The 18180-nt window shown below is 46.6% G+C and overlaps 2 protein-coding genes across 3 annotated transcripts; both read left to right on the top strand.

The window, feature by feature from the left end:
• Positions 1–2187: 2187 nt before the first annotated feature.
• LOC112874954 (protein FLX-like 2) lies at positions 2188–5715 on the top strand. Of its 2 annotated transcripts, none has more exons than XM_025938583.1 (5): positions 2188–2389; positions 2554–3257; positions 3348–3490; positions 3584–3681; positions 4894–5715. In XM_025938583.1, the coding sequence occupies exons 2-5, from the start codon at positions 2626–2628 to the stop codon at positions 5524–5526; spliced, it is 1506 nt and encodes a 501-aa protein (XP_025794368.1). In that variant the 5' UTR covers positions 2188–2389; positions 2554–2625; the 3' UTR covers positions 5527–5715. The 2 variants fall into 2 exon arrangements, with proteins under 2 accessions (XP_025794368.1, XP_025794376.1); XM_025938591.1 differs by having other exon boundaries at positions 2536–3257.
• Positions 5716–8919: 3204 nt separating this feature from the next.
• On the top strand, positions 8920–9562 carry LOC112875786. Its single transcript, XM_025939763.1, has one exon. The coding sequence runs from the start codon at positions 9042–9044 to the stop codon at positions 9285–9287; it is 246 nt and encodes an 81-aa protein (XP_025795548.1). The 5' UTR covers positions 8920–9041; the 3' UTR covers positions 9288–9562.
• The last annotated feature ends 8618 nt before the right edge of the window (positions 9563–18180 follow it).

Genomic DNA, 18180 nt, shown 5'->3' with positions numbered 1-18180 from the left:
CTTGAGGCAATGAACACTTCGCGAGATAATGATCAATTTAATAGCATATTGTTATGTTGAGTTGTATACCAACAAATCAATTAGTTAAAGAATCATAGCCAAATGATAGAATACAAATATGATACTGCTTGCTTTCAAGATTTTATTGAAAGCATCCAAATTTTTTAGGACTGGTTTTTTAGTTTTTTAATGAGGGAAATGCCCTTTGCTAAGAAAAGATTGTTACAGTTCTTTAATGCATTTAGTTTGTAACGTTGAGAGGAAGAACAAAATATACTAGTCAATTTATATGATGAAATACTATAAGATATTATTAAAAACATATAGTTTTCATGCGACCAAATTTTTAGATGCATTGGCCTTATTAAGAAAAGTGTAGTTGATGTAGTGAGATATTGTTCGCAAAAAATCCAATTGTTGATGAAAGCGCAGCCAAAGGATAGAAGATGTTATGTAGTACTATAGCCAAAGGGTAGAAGATGTATATGTGCTTGCATGCTCTAGAGATTTTATTGGGAGGGGGGACTATTGCAATGTCATCCTATCACTAATGAGGCGTGTGTCAACAAATTCCTAACTTTAAGAGGGAAGGGCCAAAAAGAGATGAACCCTGTATCATGAAAACTTTAAGATTTGTTCGTAATTCAAGTGACTATTTTTTATACACAATCAACTTCTCTGGAAAAAATAGCATTGTTGCACGTAAACCTATTTTTGCTTACCTCCTGGGCGCAAGGCCAGCCGCATGGCGACATGCCTGCTGGTATGTGCTAGGTCTCCAAATTTGTTGCATGCAGAGACAAAAGGGGTTAAATTTGTTATGTTCTATTATCCTTTATTCATTAAACTTATCTTGACCGATTTGTTGAGAATTTGAATTTATTTTACTAGTAACAACAAAATATGTTAAATCATTTACCTTTAGAAATCATAGTAGTGTGCATGTTTATGTGTCAAAAATTTTAGTATGATCCATGGGAATCTTGAAAATAAAAATAAGAAAGACTACTGTAAAACGAGAATTAAAAGAATTTAGTCATCTATCGGGGTATAAAACCTGTACATGTTTGCTTTCTCTAAAATATTTATTGGAAGCACCAAAATTTCGTAGGCACACTTCGCAAGCAAACGTTTGTTGTTTATTTAACCAGCAATGACATTGGAAGAGGAAAAACGTTGGTACCATCAGGATGATGTAAATCTTCATCTCAAGAAATTTATGCTTCGATTATCCGTCCAAAAGACATATGCCAAGAAATATCATAAGAGTACATAATATGGTTCTGATTCAAGCAAAATGTATAACCAAACTAGATAAAAACGCACAGAACCATGTAAAGATTGGACACGCCTCTTTTGACGGCAAGTTAGTAACAATAGGTAGGAATCAGAGCCCATCACACCTGGGGGTTCTAACTCGTCAAGCTTATGGTAGGTTTAGTTTTTCTCAAATAGCAGGCTTTTTGACATAGCTAATATGAAGTGACCGACTTTGATACGAAAAGATATATGAACCAAATGGATTTATTGTATACTTGTATCATAGAGGTGTGTTGCCGTGGTATATCTAGTAAAGTTTATAAATTTATTCTCCTGATCATCATATTTCTATAGCCCTATTTTTTTAATATAAGATCTAAATTAGAACGCCAACTACATTGAAACATCTCAATAGCAAAATGATGGTGTTATATCACATCCATCTTCTAGCCATGTTTACGTTATAACATTAGCAAACAAAATGAGAAGATATGTCTTCTTGTTGTCACGAGAAGCATAGCTTTCTAACATCGCAAAATTAATCTAAAAACACATGAACATACATGTAAATCAAGAGCTCAATCTAGATTGCGAGATGCCACCTATGTTCCATCGCCTTATGTAGGCCCTACTGCTATATAAGCAAAACTATAATAGAAAACCATTTTTAAACGGTCAGGAGGTAAAATTGATTGGTATTAAAAGTTGAGATACGCAAGATTTCTAGTTTTTAAGTTCGAATTTATTTTTCAGATTCATTGACAAATTCAGAGAATAAAACGGACATTTCTCTATTTTTAACGCCGTATCCACGTATATACACCTTTATGAAATTGGCTCAAAGATCAAATAAATTCCCATTTTCGCTTGACTATTTTATTTTTTTGAGAATTTCCCCTTCTATTCGTTCTCTCATCACTAGTCCTCGCTGATAGTCTTTTGTTTTGATTTATCCCCAAATTAGGTGTGCTTTACCGCCGGCGACGGGGCAGAGCAAAACCTAGTCTCCCCTCGCCGGAATCCGCCCTCCTCATCCTCCTCCCCACTTCTACGGGTAGTGGACCGCCGTGGCGCGGGCATCCATCCGGACTTGCTCCATTCCTGTTGGGTACCCTTCTTCCTCTTGCTCGTAAGTAACTCTGATTTTTCTCGGATGCATTCCTTGCTCTAGGAGGTTGTTTCGTTTTCAATCCGATCCAAATCTCACCCTGCATCCAGCCATTTGCGGATTTGTGCCCTACTGACTACCAATCCAACCCTTTCTTCCATCCATGGACCATGGTTACGCCGTAGGAGAATCGGCGGTGCCTTAGGTGTTTGCGCGGAATTTGTTTTCCAGACGATTTGGGGATTCAACTGAACCCTATGCCGCGCGTTAAGCCTGCCGCCGGCATGCCCCCTTACCACCACCGGGCGCTCCCCGGCCCCGGCCCTGGCCCCGGTCAGGGTCCAGTTCCCACGGCGCATGGGATGATGCACCGGGAGGTTCGTGATCCGTACGGGCCGGGGATGCACCTGCCGCCGCCGGGGCATGGGCCTGGGCCCGGGCCGTTCCCCTACGACATGCTGCCGCCGCCGGAGGTCCTGGAGCAGAAGCTCGCTGCACAGCGCGTGGAGATGCAGAAGCTGGCGGTGGAGAACGACCGGCTCGCCGTGAGCCACTCGTCGCTGAGGAAAGAGCTGGCGGCGGCGCAGCAGGAGCTGCAGAGGCTGCAGGCGCAAGGGGAGGCAGCGAAAGCCGCCGAGGAGCAGGAGATGAGGGGGCTCCTTGACAAGGTTGGGAAGATGGAGGCTGAACTGAAAGCCTGCGAGTCCGTGAAAGTGGAGCTGCAGCAGGCGCACGCCGAGGCACAGAACCTTGTGGCGGTGAGGCAGAACATGGCGGCGGATGTTCAGAAGCTGAGCAAGGACCTGCAGAGGAACCTTGGTGAGGCGCAGCAGCTTCCGGCGCTCGTTGCTGAACGGGATGCTGCAAGACAAGAATATGAGCACCTCAGGTCTGTGGCAGGTGCTGCATTTATTCTTTAGTATGTATGTTGCTCTATATGTGATTGACCACATCTTTGCATGCGCTATTTGTATTTCAGGTCTACGTATGAGTATGAAAGGAAACTCAGGGTGGATCACTCTGAATCGCTGCAGGCTATGAAGAGGAATTACGACTCCATGGTTACAGAGCTGGAAAAACTTCGTGCCGAGATGAGGAATGCAGCTAATCTTGACAAAAGTGGTATGGCGTTTTATCAGTTATTTGATTATTTCTTGTACTACTAAAGGAGGTTTTCAATTGCGTGCATTTAACCATGAAACAATATTTGTATAGGTATTTTCTACAAACCCATTACTGGTCAAAAGGATGATGGTACATCTAGCCATCTTTCTGTTGGACAAATTGCTTATGATGGTTATGGAAGAGCACAGGTGAGCATCTCTGGTTCTTCTAGAGTGTAGCTTAAAAGTTGACTAGGGATGCCGATTGCCATTATACCTAGTGAATTGTTTTGTTGTCTTCATCAGTATGTTTTATCGTTTTGATTGTAAGTGTATGCCACTCAGGAAGCAGCTTTTGCATAAACTTTCCTGAACATAAAAATATCTGTTCATTAAATGGAAGTTGAAACCTTTTGTTGTAAGTATTTTTTTTTCATAATTGATTGCTACCAAAATTTAATGAATTTAAGTCATGATGAATGCTTAAATTGAAGCTAAGGTGTTGTCATCCGCACTTCGGTGCATAAATTGGAGAGGGATCATTCTCAGCCTAGCCGCTCACCCACTCGTTGAGCCCCGTCGTTCTCTGACGATGCAAACACATGAGCGTGGTCCTGTCTGAGCATGATGCCTCATTTCATTGTTCGTCTTCTCCACCCCATTCCCCATTCAGGCATTCGTCCTAAATCCTAGATCCTCCCCTGCCATCTCCTGGGCATCCTGCTGGCCGCCGCCGCCGCCAGTGCCTCCCGATGTGGCACCACATCAGCACTTTCGCCATCTGCTGTGGGCAGTGTACCCTTTAGTACCTAATCAGCATGTGTTCCAGGCGATATACTGGGCAGCTATTCCTTCCCGACTTTTTTCATCTTCTTGATGTGCAGTTATTTGCTCGGTTTAGACAATTATATGAAAGATGATGGTAATTTTCAGTCGTCATATATCTATCAATTCACCAAAATTTACATGGCATGGCCATGTCGTTTGCATGTCTTGCATTTGGCTGGATTTGCAATCAGTTGGAAGAATCATTTCTTTAGTATACTATTATATATACAAGGGGAAGTTTGATAGAACTAGCATGTTTTTTGGGGGAATCTGATGTTCTGAACTATGCTCTAGGATCATGCTCTCAAACTATGCAGTCTACAGTGTCGCTAAACTGGTGTTCTTTTGTATAGAAATTTTGAGAGAACTCATAGAATTCTAAAAAGAATATTCCAGTTAGTTTGATGATGGCACATAGCCACCATGTCAAGTTGTTTTAGTGTGGGCGCTATGTACTGTAGTACTATTGAATCAGTGATCTGGAAGCCCCCTGTTTTCACCTTGAGTAGCACTCCTGATCTTCTGTATTCAGCTTACCGTGTCTTGGATCCATATTTATTTAGCGATAACAATATTATTTTAATGTTGATTCAGGCAAGGACAACTCCTACTGGTCTGGTAGACCCATTAAGTGGAAGCCCAGCTGGAACTGGTCTTCATTCTGGATTTGATCCATCAAGAGGCAATACGTATGATGCTTCTCGTGTTGCCAGTTTCAGTTCTTCAAAATCTGGAACCCATGATGTATCAAGGGTTGCCTCTGGCTTTGATTCTTTGAAGAGTGCTGGGTATGATGCTTCAAAGGCACCTGCAATTGGAGGACAGGCGGCAGCTACTGTGGCTCATGGGAGCAGTGCTGGTTCCTATGGATCCAATCAGACAACACCGCCTCCATATGCATGGGTACAATCTGCATCCACCTACGGATCTGTACAGATGCCACCATCTTATGCGTCTGCGTCCGTTCCATCATCCTATGGCGCAGCAACAGCACATCCCTATGGCTCAGCTCAGGCGCTACCATCATACGGACAAACACAGGCACCAGCTGCGTATGGACACACACAGCAACTGTCATCCTATGGTCTAGCACAGGCACAGTCTTCCTTTGCTGCTGCACAGGGTTCCTCTCCCTATGGGTTGGCCAAACAGCCTCCAGCCTATGGATCTGGGCGAGCAGCAGCTAATGCTGGCAGTAATTACGAAGCTCTTCACGGACGCAAATAATTTGGGGACACTTGTATTTTTTTTATATTGCAAAAGAGAGCTTTGCACACCCGATTCCTTTCTGCAGCTACTGGGACCGTGTTGTTTAACTGCTGAGATGTGAGAAGAATTAGTAAAGGATAATCTTTGTAATTATATCTTGTGATTCTTCCAAAGCATTTTTATTCAATAGAATAGAGAGTTCTGACATGAGCTGTGCTGTTGGTTTTATCTGGCTTCACTAAGTCCGTTGCCTATCAGTTGAAATGCTGCATGTATCTATGAGATTCACTCTGCAAATACTGGGGCTAAATCGTAGCATGTTGCTGGAACTTTCTAGTGAGCATCTGACTTGGGGAGAAGCTGCTGGCAAAACATCAGGAGATGCCAGCCTGAACTTCCGAGTGATAGATGAACCCTGAATAAGCATAACATCCTTTCCTCCATCAATTTGCAACAGAATGACGGACTGAACACAACATCTTACACCTCCAATTGTTGATTGTACCCCACGGATCAATTCGTGCCGTGTATCAGGGAAACCCCTGCACAGAAAACCCATGGCAACGCGGGCTGAATCTGCATTTCAGTGGTTATGGATTCACAGAAATTAGTCGTCGAATTCCAGCCGTAGTTCTTGGTTCCCGCACTACTATGTCGATGGCTGCAAACCTCTAACAGGACTTGGGCAGAATAAATTCATGCAACCTTTACAGAAAGCAGAACAGAAAAGACCAAAACGGTTCCAACTCTACACACAGGGGAATATATTAGGCCCTATACTGCCTCAAGGTTAAACTTGGTGTGAAGAAGCTGTCATGATTAGAAGGGGATAAAGCGGAAAAGAGATGAAGCTTTACAGGAGCAGTAGAAATGAAGCTCTCAAGGTAATTGGCCAGCTGGAAAAGGCTCGCTGAATAAAAGGTGATCTTCCTGCAGTAATATGGCCCAAGGTGAGGATTTATTCAGCTTTTGTCGAAATCAAATCACCTGTACGGTACCTGTGCTAGCGCTATATATAGGTTTGATAAAAAAAAATGATCCGTTAAACCACTCGATGATATAGTGCTTGGAAAATGACTTATTTTGCATATTGAGATTTTATGACATTAGAATCTATGTGCTCTGCCTAGATATTAGATATCTTACGAGGACCGTTGACGCAATAGCAGCAGATCAGATCAAGGAAATCTTCAAGTAGATAAAAGCTTGCTAAATAAGGACAGTGATCATAATCCACTTTCTTGATCAGATCACTATCTTTTGCTCAATGTATTTCTCACAGAACTGCACATCTGCTGCAATGCACTAGCAAGCCAAGATATATTTCTTCTTTTTCCATGTCCTCCAAATAGAGGTATGTCACTGGCTTTAAAGGTTCTCTAAGTAGTTACCATTTGTCGGATTCTATTATTCTTCGTTTGTTTAGCTCACAAAAAGGGTAGTAGGTCATAAATTAATAATAGTTTGATCGAAAGGAGTGAACGCTTTGGCATATGAAAATCTCAGCTGCAAAGATGAGGATATCTCAACCTTCTCTTTTTTCTCTACCGTTGCCGTCTTCCTTTAGAAGCCATCATCTACCATCCTGTGCCAAGATTCATTTCCAGCAACATCTTCCAATGCCATTTGGACACAAAGCATACATAAAAGAAACTGAGGGACACATAAACACATAGAAAAAAACTGATGCAGCTTTACTGCGTGGAGAATCCAATTAGTTTATCAGAGATTAGGACGCAAACATATCTTTACATCTAAATTCATAGCTCTCGCCTAACAACTCTGGACCTCTGCCCATCATTAGGATTCCGCCTAAAATTCGCTCTTCTGATCGACGCAGCATTGTGATTACAGCAGGAGCGCATTACATGTACGGCAAGGACTAGATTAAGTAATGAGGCAGTGGCACAAAGGTGAAGAGGTCTTGCATTTTGCAGCTTCCCTCCTCCTCTAAACATGGCAAGCCCAGCTGTGGACACTCGGAGTTGCAGGTAGCACAGCTCGAACTGTGCTCTGTGCATGCATGTGAGATCTTTATTTTTTTGAGGAGAAATGTGAGATCTTTATTGTGGGTAGAATCCCTTTTACATGGCATAATCTCCCTTTTTGACCGGTTCTCATTAGTCATTGATCTTGAATTATACTATATACAGATAGATCCACTACGAGTACATAAATACGCGGTATAGCCAAAGGGAGTAGCAATGATCTGGTGAAAGACAACTTGTGGAATAGAATTCTACTAGTTAGGCACCGAACATGTTAGGTTCTTGGAGAAATGTGAATGCTACTTTTTTTCCTGAATTGTTTTCGTGGAATTCTGATTAGGGATGCGAGATCGGGGAATTGCGTGCAAATCAAGGTTTTGTTTCTCTGGTGGTTCCCTTAAACAGGAAGCTGCTCAGTGCATCCTGGGGTAAAAAGGAGGCAGACCATGGCCAGAGTCTGCTTAGAAAAATGGCCCTGAAGTGACTAAACGTATTAGTGACACTGAGATGCTGGCTTATCCCCGTAAGCTTCCTTATCTGAACAGCCCCTACCTCCACTGCCCCCCTCCCCTCCCTTATCTGAAGTTACATTCAGAAACTGTCGTCGTGCCTGATGCAGAAGGCACTGCTGTGAAAGCTAAACTTGGGGCCTTTTTGCTCGGATGATTGGCAGTAAAATATTCATGGAAATTCTTATCCGAGACGGCGGTTCATTGCTGGCCAGCTAGATATTTTGTTCTTCTGAGAGCAACTAGAGAATCCCTTTGGCAGTTGGAGATCTTGCAGCGCCCTGGTCCTACCTACGTGCATCACATTTCGGTTGCAACCGCAAGGGGTTAACTTTTACTGAATGCCATCAGAGCCGCCGATTGGGCAGTCAAAGGAGGTAAAGTGACTGGAAGTAGACTAACAACAGAGGGGTGAAAATTACGTGTGAGTAGCCTGTCAGGACCAGGCTATGCGCCTTCCCTTTCCCTCTATCAAGTTAGGAAAGATAGACAGCTACCAGAGTGCCATTCCACTGTTCAGGAAAGGATTCCCGTGGTAGCTTCTCGTGTAAAAAAGTTGGAACACCTGGTGAGGCCAAATGGCCAATGTCCTTAGCCTGCCTGACACACGAAACAGAATTCATCAGAAACCATCACTTGAGCAGCACCTGAATACAAGTTCAGTCCTCCGAGGGAAGGCAGGGAGGAAAAGAACGGCTGCAGCAGCCTGGCTTACTGCAGGCTGCAGCAGGATCCGCGTGCTCGTGCGCGCGCTACAGCCCGATCGCGCGTGCGGCCGGCCCATCCCCACCGTCCACACCGCCCGCCAACTTGCGCGGAATCCTCGCGATCCTGCCCGGCCTGCTCCACAGCTCGCCACCCCACCTCCCCCCCCCCCCAAACCCCCCCGGCTATAAATGGGCGGTGGCACCAACCCACCCCCCGGCATCGGAAGCCAAGCGAGCACCACAAGCACAGGCAGCGGCAGCGGCAGCAGCTCAGCCTCGGTCGGTCACAGCTTCTCGCGCTCGATCGCGGCAAGGAGACGACGCGCGGAATGGGCGGGTGCTTCTCCTCGGGGTCGGCGGGCGAGGACGCGGTCGGCGGCGAGAAGAGGGTGGTGAGGGTGTGGCCCAGCGACGAGGACGGCGGCCGGTGGCCGTACTACGTTGGGGAGCGGGACGTGGACAACAAGGCGGCCATCTTCATCGCCAACTTCCACCGCCACCAGTCCGGCGTCTGCGACTGCCCCGACCAGCAGCAGGCGCCGGCCGCCGCCGCCGCCGCCGCCTCAGCTAGCTAGCTGAGATCGGGCGAGCACGAGCGCCACCGTGCAAGGTGCAGTTAAGCAAGGCTTCCGAGATGAAGATCGAGTAACGAGCAGTGTCTTGGTTTTGGTCGAATCGCTTCATTCCCAGTTCTTTCCTCTGCCGCTTCCTGCCATTTCATTCCTGTAGGATGATGAATCGAGCTCAGTAGCTGCTAATGAATAATCGAGAGGGTCGTTCTAGAGTATGCTGTAGCATGTAAATTTGTTCGATATATATACACATATGTGAAGATCAGAGAGATTATCTATATGTGCGCTTGCGTTTGGAATCCATGCATGCAATGCTTCCTCCGAATAAGCCCCTCATCATCCATCGATCCAAGTACTCTTCTGCGATTCTGTTCAGTGTTCACTGAAGCACATGGCTCCTGCTGTATCTCTTCGCTGACAGAATAGCTCATCGGAGTTCAAACGATAGATTTGTTTGTTGGACTCGATCAAATTGTAGTGTTCAGAGTTCAAACGAAGAAGCAAGAAATACAGATCAAGAAGCCCAGCAGACTTTAGGCGCCATCTTGGCCTTCAGAGTTCGCTGCTTATGCAGTGAAACTATGGAAGTTCCATGGTATGCATGCAACAGATATTTTTTTTAAACCAAAAAAAATCTCACTCCTTCAGATTATTTAAACTCGATTTACATAGAGCTGAGTAGCTGATTATCATGAGGCATTTTAACTTCCAACCCTGCGCAAAAGCGCCAAGGAGTCACTTCGTGCTTTTGATCAGTCCTTTCCTGTCCTCTTACGAACACCATCCATGCATGCTACTACCGACCAAGCCGCTACGGTGGAAGATCATGATTCGCTGCTGATAGCGAGCTACCTGCTAGAGGGCTAGACCGATGTTTTCCATGGCATTCTGTTTGGGCCTTCTGTAGTTTTATTTTATGACCACTTGCACATTGCGAGAATTGCTGGCACAAGTATACTTAAATTTTTAATGGTGCATCCAAACTTTTAAGACTGCAAACAAGTGCTGTACTGCTGTGTGCACACCACCTGATTATCACCTTTTAATTTTATTCTCATGGTTATCAACGGTTCACATATATTTTTATTTTTGTTGAAGGAACGAAAGCAAACAATGCAAGCTGGTATCTAAATTCCTTTTCTTTTTAGAAAAAAAGAGAGGAAAAAGGCTAACAACTGGCATCTAACATCCAGTTGGCAAGATGAGTATATGACTAATGGTACATCAGGTATGCTGAAGTACTCTTATGGGTGGTTTCTTAGAAGGTAGAGCGATGGTACTACCTTTTGTTTTACTATATGGAGCTTACATATTGTAACCATGATAATTTTCCAGATAATGGTGTGTTGCCTGCTGTTTGTTAGTCCTTTTCACAGTAACTAACATGCTGGAGAAAGAGAAACCAGTGATTCTGAGTGTACCTTTGAACCTTGCTAGCTACCAGACAAAGAAGCGATCAAATCTGATTCAAGAAAAAAAAAACTGATTCGAGTAAACTTTGGCCAAAATGATCAGTAGTTTGGGCCAGTGATAGTTTTTTCTCGAAACTTTTGGTTGATCCCTGTTTTTAAAGTCAAATTTGAATTTGAAATTTTTGTGCTGTGGTTGCCTGAGAATTAAAAGATTGTGCTGTAAAAGAGCCGGATATCCTGTCGCCACTGACTCAGGAATCACAGCCCCACAAGTTTTCTATGGTGGGGAAGTCGAATGCGAACAACCAAACGTGACCTGTAGTATTCAAATTTTGCGGCAGATTATACGCGTCACACAAACTTGTCTCTGAACTCTCATCCTTTCTTTCTATGCTCTGTGAAAAAAAGAATTCCCTGTGGGGGTAGGGCATCAAATCCTCCGGGCGAATGAGCCTTCCCTTTCATTCCTTTTCCTTCATGGCAAATGAGACTTTTGATAGATGAGAGCAAGGCCATGATCGATCGATGCCTGACAATTCATTGGATGCAGTGTTCAGTAGTGAAAGAAAAAACAAAAGGACCATCACATCGATTGTGCCAGTTGCTTGGAATCATCTATCTCAAAAAAAAAAAATCATCTGTCTCGTTACACTGATGGATTATTCATAGCAGATAGCACTTACTAGTGGCAGCATATAAGTTATTTGCTCAGGCTGATCTGTATGTGTTTTTACTGTACAATCCATGGTTTTTACCACAGTAGTGCAGGCCAGTGAATCCGAATGTTCTGCAAGAGATTGCCGTAATGCGTCCCAGGGAGAAAGCTAAGTTCCAGTGGCATATGCAGATATGCTGGTGCCTTTCCTCTTTCTGCTGCTCATGCACAACATGTACACAAGATAGCTTGTTTGCTAGCTTCCGAATGCATCTGAAGAACAGTGGACAAGTGATGCTCGACTACCGAAAACAATGTGTTACTGCACAAGATACTCTGCCGCTGATGCTACTTAACATTAAGAGTAAACAATTCCATCTTATCTCATAAGCTTCCGATCTGCAGAAGAAGCATCCTGCTCATAGAATTCTCTGCAAGCTATATTTTCAATAATTTCCCCACATGCTGTTTAACAACTTGCAATCGCAAATGCTTTACTAGTTTTTTTTTGGAAAGGAAACTTTACTAGTTCATTCACACTTGGCGTTGGCGCTTTCCATGGGCTCAACTTCCCAGTAACTTCTATTAGCAGAACCTAGCTTGCTTCTGGAATTTGGCGAGCTCATTAGTCACAGAATGTTCGGTGCTCCAAACATGGCTTGAGAATCACAAACAGTTTGCTGCAGGGGCCCCTTCCTCGGCGATAAAATTTCCAATGCTCAGTTTCAGACAGACGCTGCGTCGTCCTTTCGGGGCTCCTCTTTTTCCAGAGAATTGTGTCGACGCTTTCGATAGCATTGGACGGGGGAGAGCCGGCTGCCAATCTACCGTAAAAGAGTGTCCTTTTGTGCACTTGGAAAGTACTGGCTGTTTCTTTCTGTCAGCCTGAAAAATTATCACACCGTGCTCATGGGCAAGACCATTCCAAGCCGCCAACCCAGCAATCATGGCTGTAAAATTGCAATCTTGACTCCGTAGCCATCTAGGTACCTTTGGCCAAGCCCTATTTCCGGTAGAGTCCCCTTTTTCAGCGGGGAAATGCTGGTGAAGTTTCTGAAAGTGAAGATACAACGCGCAAGCAACATACTGAGCTTGGTCAGTGCAATGTATCGCGTGGCTATTTCCGTTATCGGGAGGGAATCCCAGACTCCCGTTGTCCGAGAAGGCGAGAAGACCTACCTAAGGGCACAGAGTTGGTTCTTGGTGTTTAGGAAGCAAACGGTAGAGCTTAATTTGCAGCAAACCAGGTTCTGTCTGCTTTTACATTGGACATTCTTGGCAAGCAGTGCTGCTCACTGAACCTAGGCGGTCAGCCAGGCAGCCAGTCAGAGAGCACAATAGTTGTCGTGTACTCTGAACTTTTGAAGAAGATCTTGAGGGGGAAGATATCGCCGAGGCACCATCACCTGGGAGGAAACTTGCGCACGACCAACGAACCGTTGCCATAGCCTTGCTGCAGTGGTCTCAAGCTGTCGTCCACGCGGAATCTTGGTGGAAAAGCGACGGCGTGCAGGGAGAGAAAGAGAGAGAGAGAGAGAAAGGAGAGCCCTCAGCTTTGATCGCCTGGCAAGCACGCCGGGACTGTCGGAGACTGGCCGTCGTTCGCTCTGCACCGGGAGAGCGTGAGAGAACCTGACGCTCCAGGGCATCGATGCTCGCTGCTATACAGGAGTAGGTGTAGGTCCCTTATCGTGTCTCCGGGGCTCTGGATTCTGGATCAGCCGACTGATCGAACCTGCCCTTGCTTCTTGTCCCTGCCTGTAGTCTGGACTCTGGCAACGGGGAGGCCGGGCCGCAGGGGACCCAGGCAGGGCGGCCGGACACGGTGACGACACGTTGGCGCTGCTGGAGGTCGCGTAGGCTGATATAGGCAGGGATAAGCCTGTCGCCTTATCCCGTTCCGTGGAACGGAGTCACAGGTTTTACTGTACCTTGCAGGGTTCAGGCGGAGGATCCATACGGAGTACAGCATTCTATTCCGGGCAGAGAACCCCTGGACCAGCGAATGTACCGTACCCTTGCCGCCTTTACGAGAGCAGCCGCGATCGCGGCGCGCCCAGGGCCAGGCTCCAGACCGCACCGAGTCACCGACCGGAGCGCGCAGCATCAGAAGCGGGGAAACGCACCGGCCGACCGGACCTGAGGCGGTGCATCGCGCTCCGGTCAAGGTCCAGCGCACCAGGCCACCGCCGGCCGCCCCAACTCCCGAGTCCTCAGCCTGTCACCCACACACCGCCATTGCTTTAATTTGACTCGTGCTCATCAGTGCTCGACCGCCGGCTTCCATGCATGCATGTTAGGGCATCCAGATGCGGCATTGCGGCTCCGGCTTCCGTGTTGGCATCCGCGCAGTACGGCGTACCGGAGGCCTAGCCCGTGCGTGGATGCTGGATAAGGCTAGCTAGCTTATGCTTTTACTTTTGGAAGACAGCGTACGCGGACAACTCTACAGCTCTACCGGCCTGTCACGTTCCGGAGAAAATGGACTTGGAGGCGACCTCGACCTCAGCCGCGTCGCCGGCTCGCCGCGGCAAATTGGAGTCTACTCCGATCCGGTCCGACCGCAGGAGTACAACGAGTTGCGCCGTGGCTTGCATTGGACGTCGTCCGAGCCTATCCAAACGAACGAGAACCCGGCCTGAGAGAGGGCGGCAGGCCGGCAGCTGTTCCCGGTCATCGTCCGTCGTCGTGGACGCGAACGCGGTAGTGTCCTGTCCTTTTCTTTTTTCACCAGATAAGATCAACAGAGGGGCGCACCGCCGTGGCCAGCCCGCCCCCGCGTCCTGGTTCCCAGGCCAGAGGGGAACGCTGCCTTTTCCCTTGAACGATGCGCGTCTCCCCCGACCGTACCGGCCGGCGGCCAGAAGGCTTCGAGATTCGCCGCCGATGCTTCGGCATATTGCCGGTCGATCCGATGATCATATCTGCCTGCCTGACTGACCGACCGACCGACCGACTGAGGTCGCCACTCGCCAGCCGTACCTGCACATGGATGGATAAGGCTACACTACACAGCATGCTTCATTTCTCGAGGACGGAATGGATAAGGGAGGATAACCCCTATCCCGTCTTGTACCTCTCACCGGCTCCATCGCCGTCGAGAGCTACGCGGATAGATGCGATCGCCGCAATGCCGTGTAGGTGGCTTCCTGCCTGCCTTGGACACGTCGATCGTAGAGTCGATCGAGTCGAGCAGCGCAGCGGCGAGGACGACGACCTGCTTGACTTGGATCGAGTCAAGCCGGCGGTGGTCTGGTCGGCGGATCGGAGTTGGCGCAGCGCAGCATCGGCCGACCGCATCGCGGCGGAGCAGCTTGGCGACCACCGGCCGTCGGCGGATTCGAATCTCGCCGCATCTCTCCCTGCGTGCTTCCACCGCAGCGGAGCGGATCCGTCCGGGCCGCTGGCCCATCGCCCGGCCGCGCCCTACCGGGCCGGAACCCACCAGACCAACGGGCTTTGCAAGTTGCAACCCCGCGCGCGGCCCACGTTCCCTGTCACCTTTCTTTCTGCCGTTCGATTCCCCCGTGTGATGATTCATGTTCGGGCCCTCCATTCCTGCTGTGCCCTTGTCATCATGGGCCAGCTTTGTCATCACGAGCTCCATCGTCGATATCCGCAAGCAGCAGCAACCATTGGCTGGCGCGGCCTACAGTTTTGTCGTGAGAGGCGCCATTCCCATCAAACCATCGGCGGAAAGGTGAGAAGGAAGGTGGCCAACATCTGGGCCGCGCCTCCACGGATGCCATCATTCCGCTACCCGGCTCCGTCGGAAGGGTTCGGATAGTTTACTCTCTATCTCCCTCTAACAGAAGGAAAAAAAAAAAAGACTGCCTCCCGGCCGCAGTGGCCAATAATGGTGGCAAAACAAGAGTTCAAAAGTCTTCCAGAATTCCAACAAGAAAAGCAGGCATAGAGCATGCTCTACATCAGACCATTTTACGAGGACGACGGTCTACTACGAAATCAAATGTAATTATTTGAGATCGAATTAAATTCCAATAAAAGCAGGGAAAACCTTTTCTCAAATTTTTTTTAAATTTCCCGCCGTGCACATATATAATCAGGACGAGTAACGGTCTCGCAGAACTTGTGAAGAGCCAGGATCGCCGCATACGATCGGCAGGAATGACGGGGCCAGGAAGCGATGGGCGTTCGTCGGCTCCGTCAAGAACCGCAGGCGCGCACCCGATCGAAGTTGCCGCGCCAATATATTGAATTATTGCCGCCACTACCAAGCAAGCAAGCGAACCTGCACTGTATTATGCACCAGATGTTTGGTGCGTCGCTTGCATCAGCTAGTGTAGGTCAGCGTCAACTGCCAGTGCTCGCCATGGAAATGATGCTGTCGACCACCTGGACGATGTTCCTGTATGTGTGATCCATGTATACGGCGGCCCTACAGAGGGGGAGGCGAACGGGATTGTAGATTCTTATCCGGTGTACAGTCGCATGAGGCAAATGGCGTCAAATGGGATCCTTTTTTTTTTATAAAAAAAATGCGTGATGAAATAATGATCTTGTTATCCCCAAAAGAGAAGAGGACATGATGATGTGTAAACATTGAAGCTTTAGTCACTTGACCACATGTGTTGTACCATTTTACGATATATTTGCCTCATCATCCAAAGCCTTTACATGACTAGACAAATGGAAAAAACGTTGTTAATAGTAGAAATATAATGCAAAGTTAAGTTTGATGAAAGATAGCTCTCATATCCATAGTACGAGAAAAAGAAGTGAGTCATGCATAGCTCCAAGAACAAACTCTTTACAAGATCTTCATGCATAGCTAAGCCGCTACATTGGCTAGATATTTAGAACATTTTTTTAATTGGAGAATGTTTCTGCAAGAGGATATTTCTGTTGAAGAAAGCTTATATTCCTTGCTCTTGTACATGACTAACATAAGTCATGAAAACTGTATGTGCTTTTAAGATTTGAATATATGGTAGGCATCCTTAGGCGTGAGGAGAGCATCCACAAAGAAGGTTGTACTTCTATGCCCCAAGCATATGCGTCATGGGGAACATTATCCATAATGTCTTCTAGCATACTAGAAAGATAAAAACTGAAATGAACTGGTCAAAATAAAATACCATCTATCTACATATTGGCATCCCTTCTCCCCCATATCGTAAGGCAATATAATATGCAAATAAAAATAAAAGAGTTCACGAAATACATAAGATGATACAGTTTGGACCAATCTAAAGTCATGTGGTGCCTACTATATATAATATCATGACCAAATATGCACTACTACATCATTTATATGTATACGAATTTTATTTCAATATAAATGTTTGTTGAGAAAAAAGATTGATTTATTAATTCAAAAATAATACTAACATTGATATAAAGTAAACTTAACTTATATCACATCCGTATATGGTGGTGAAGATAGAAAATGAGGAATAAGTTAAGAAAAACCTTATATGTGACGTTGCAGGATTTGTGTATATTGACATCCTACGTTAAACATCGTTCCCTGTAAATATGTGAAGTAGAGGCTTGTCTGATGCATGGTTTGAGCCCTAGGATGTTAGTTCTGGACTTGCTGCACACGAATGTTCTGCATATATAGGCTATAATCTTAACCGTTTTGTTAAGTAATAATGTGTATATTATGTTTCGCTCGTTCAACAGTATAATAAAATTAAACAAACATGGAATCTGACTAAAATAGTGGTTTGTTGCATTTGCATAAAAGAATCTAAAATATTTTGAAGGTGGTAAATATATATCCCCTTTTGTCATGTCTATATTTATCAAACTTTAGTCAAAGCTCTGCTCGAGAAATATGATAGATAATGTTCATATTATTTCTTCTTTAAATTCATAGTTGATAAATAAGAATTATGATAATCATTTTCGTGATGAAGCATCGTTTCAAGTTAGAAGGGGGGAACGTCCATTGCCATGGCCATCCTTAGTAGGGACGACACCACGTTCATCCACGGTGGTGCACTGGCACCATACTAGATAATTTTGTTAGATGTAAACGGTTTATTTTAAATCATATTAGACAACTCAATCTAATGATATCTCTTTAAAATTATGCATGTGTGCATCACCCTCAATTTTCTTGTAGCTTCGCTTCTGTCCTTAGCCCCCATCAACTGTGTAAGGCCCCGTTTGGCGGCGCTCCAAACCAACTCCTCTCTGCTTCGCTCCTCGCACCGAGCTGCTCCTCTTTCCCAAATACACCGTTGGTGTCTTGGTGGCGCTCCCCGTGGCTCCAGCTCCTAGCGATGGTTACGCTCATCCACGGGCAGCGAATCGAGCTCCACTTCACGTGGATCGACCGTGCCAAGCAGCAAATCGAGCTCCTCTCCCACTGGATTGACGGTGCCGAGCAGCAAATCAAGCTCCCGGACTCCTGCTGACAGGCGGGGAAGGACGAGCAAGCGACGGGCGCATTGGGCGATCGCCGGATGGGTGAGGACGAGCGGCGTCGGGTGGACCGGGAGCGGGCGAGGCCGAGCGTCGTCGGGCAACCGGCGGCCGGCATCGGGCGGCCGGCGTGCGGGCGAGGACAGGTGACGTCGAGCGGCCGGCAAGCAGGTGAGGACGAGCAGCGTCGGGCGGCCGGCGAGTAGGCAAAGATGAGCGGCCCGGTGGGATGAGCGCCGACGTGCGGGTGGGCGAGGATGAGCAGTCGGGCGGAGATGGAATGCCGGCGGGACGCATGTGCTCGTAGACCTGGCTAAGAAGGGGCGGAAGCCGAAGTGAATCGGGCGGAGCAGGTTTTTTCCTCTCCCCACCGATGTAAAAAAAAAAAAAATTGAATTGCTTCCGCTCGATTTCTTGGAGAAGCGGCTGCGGT

This window comes from Panicum hallii, chromosome 1 (genome assembly GCF_002211085.1).
Source record: "Panicum hallii strain FIL2 chromosome 1, PHallii_v3.1, whole genome shotgun sequence".
In the NCBI taxonomy this organism is placed as follows: Eukaryota; Viridiplantae; Streptophyta; class Magnoliopsida; order Poales; family Poaceae; genus Panicum; species Panicum hallii.
The sequence above is the reverse complement of the archived record's forward strand: the minus strand, read 5'-3'. Positions and strand labels throughout refer to the sequence as shown.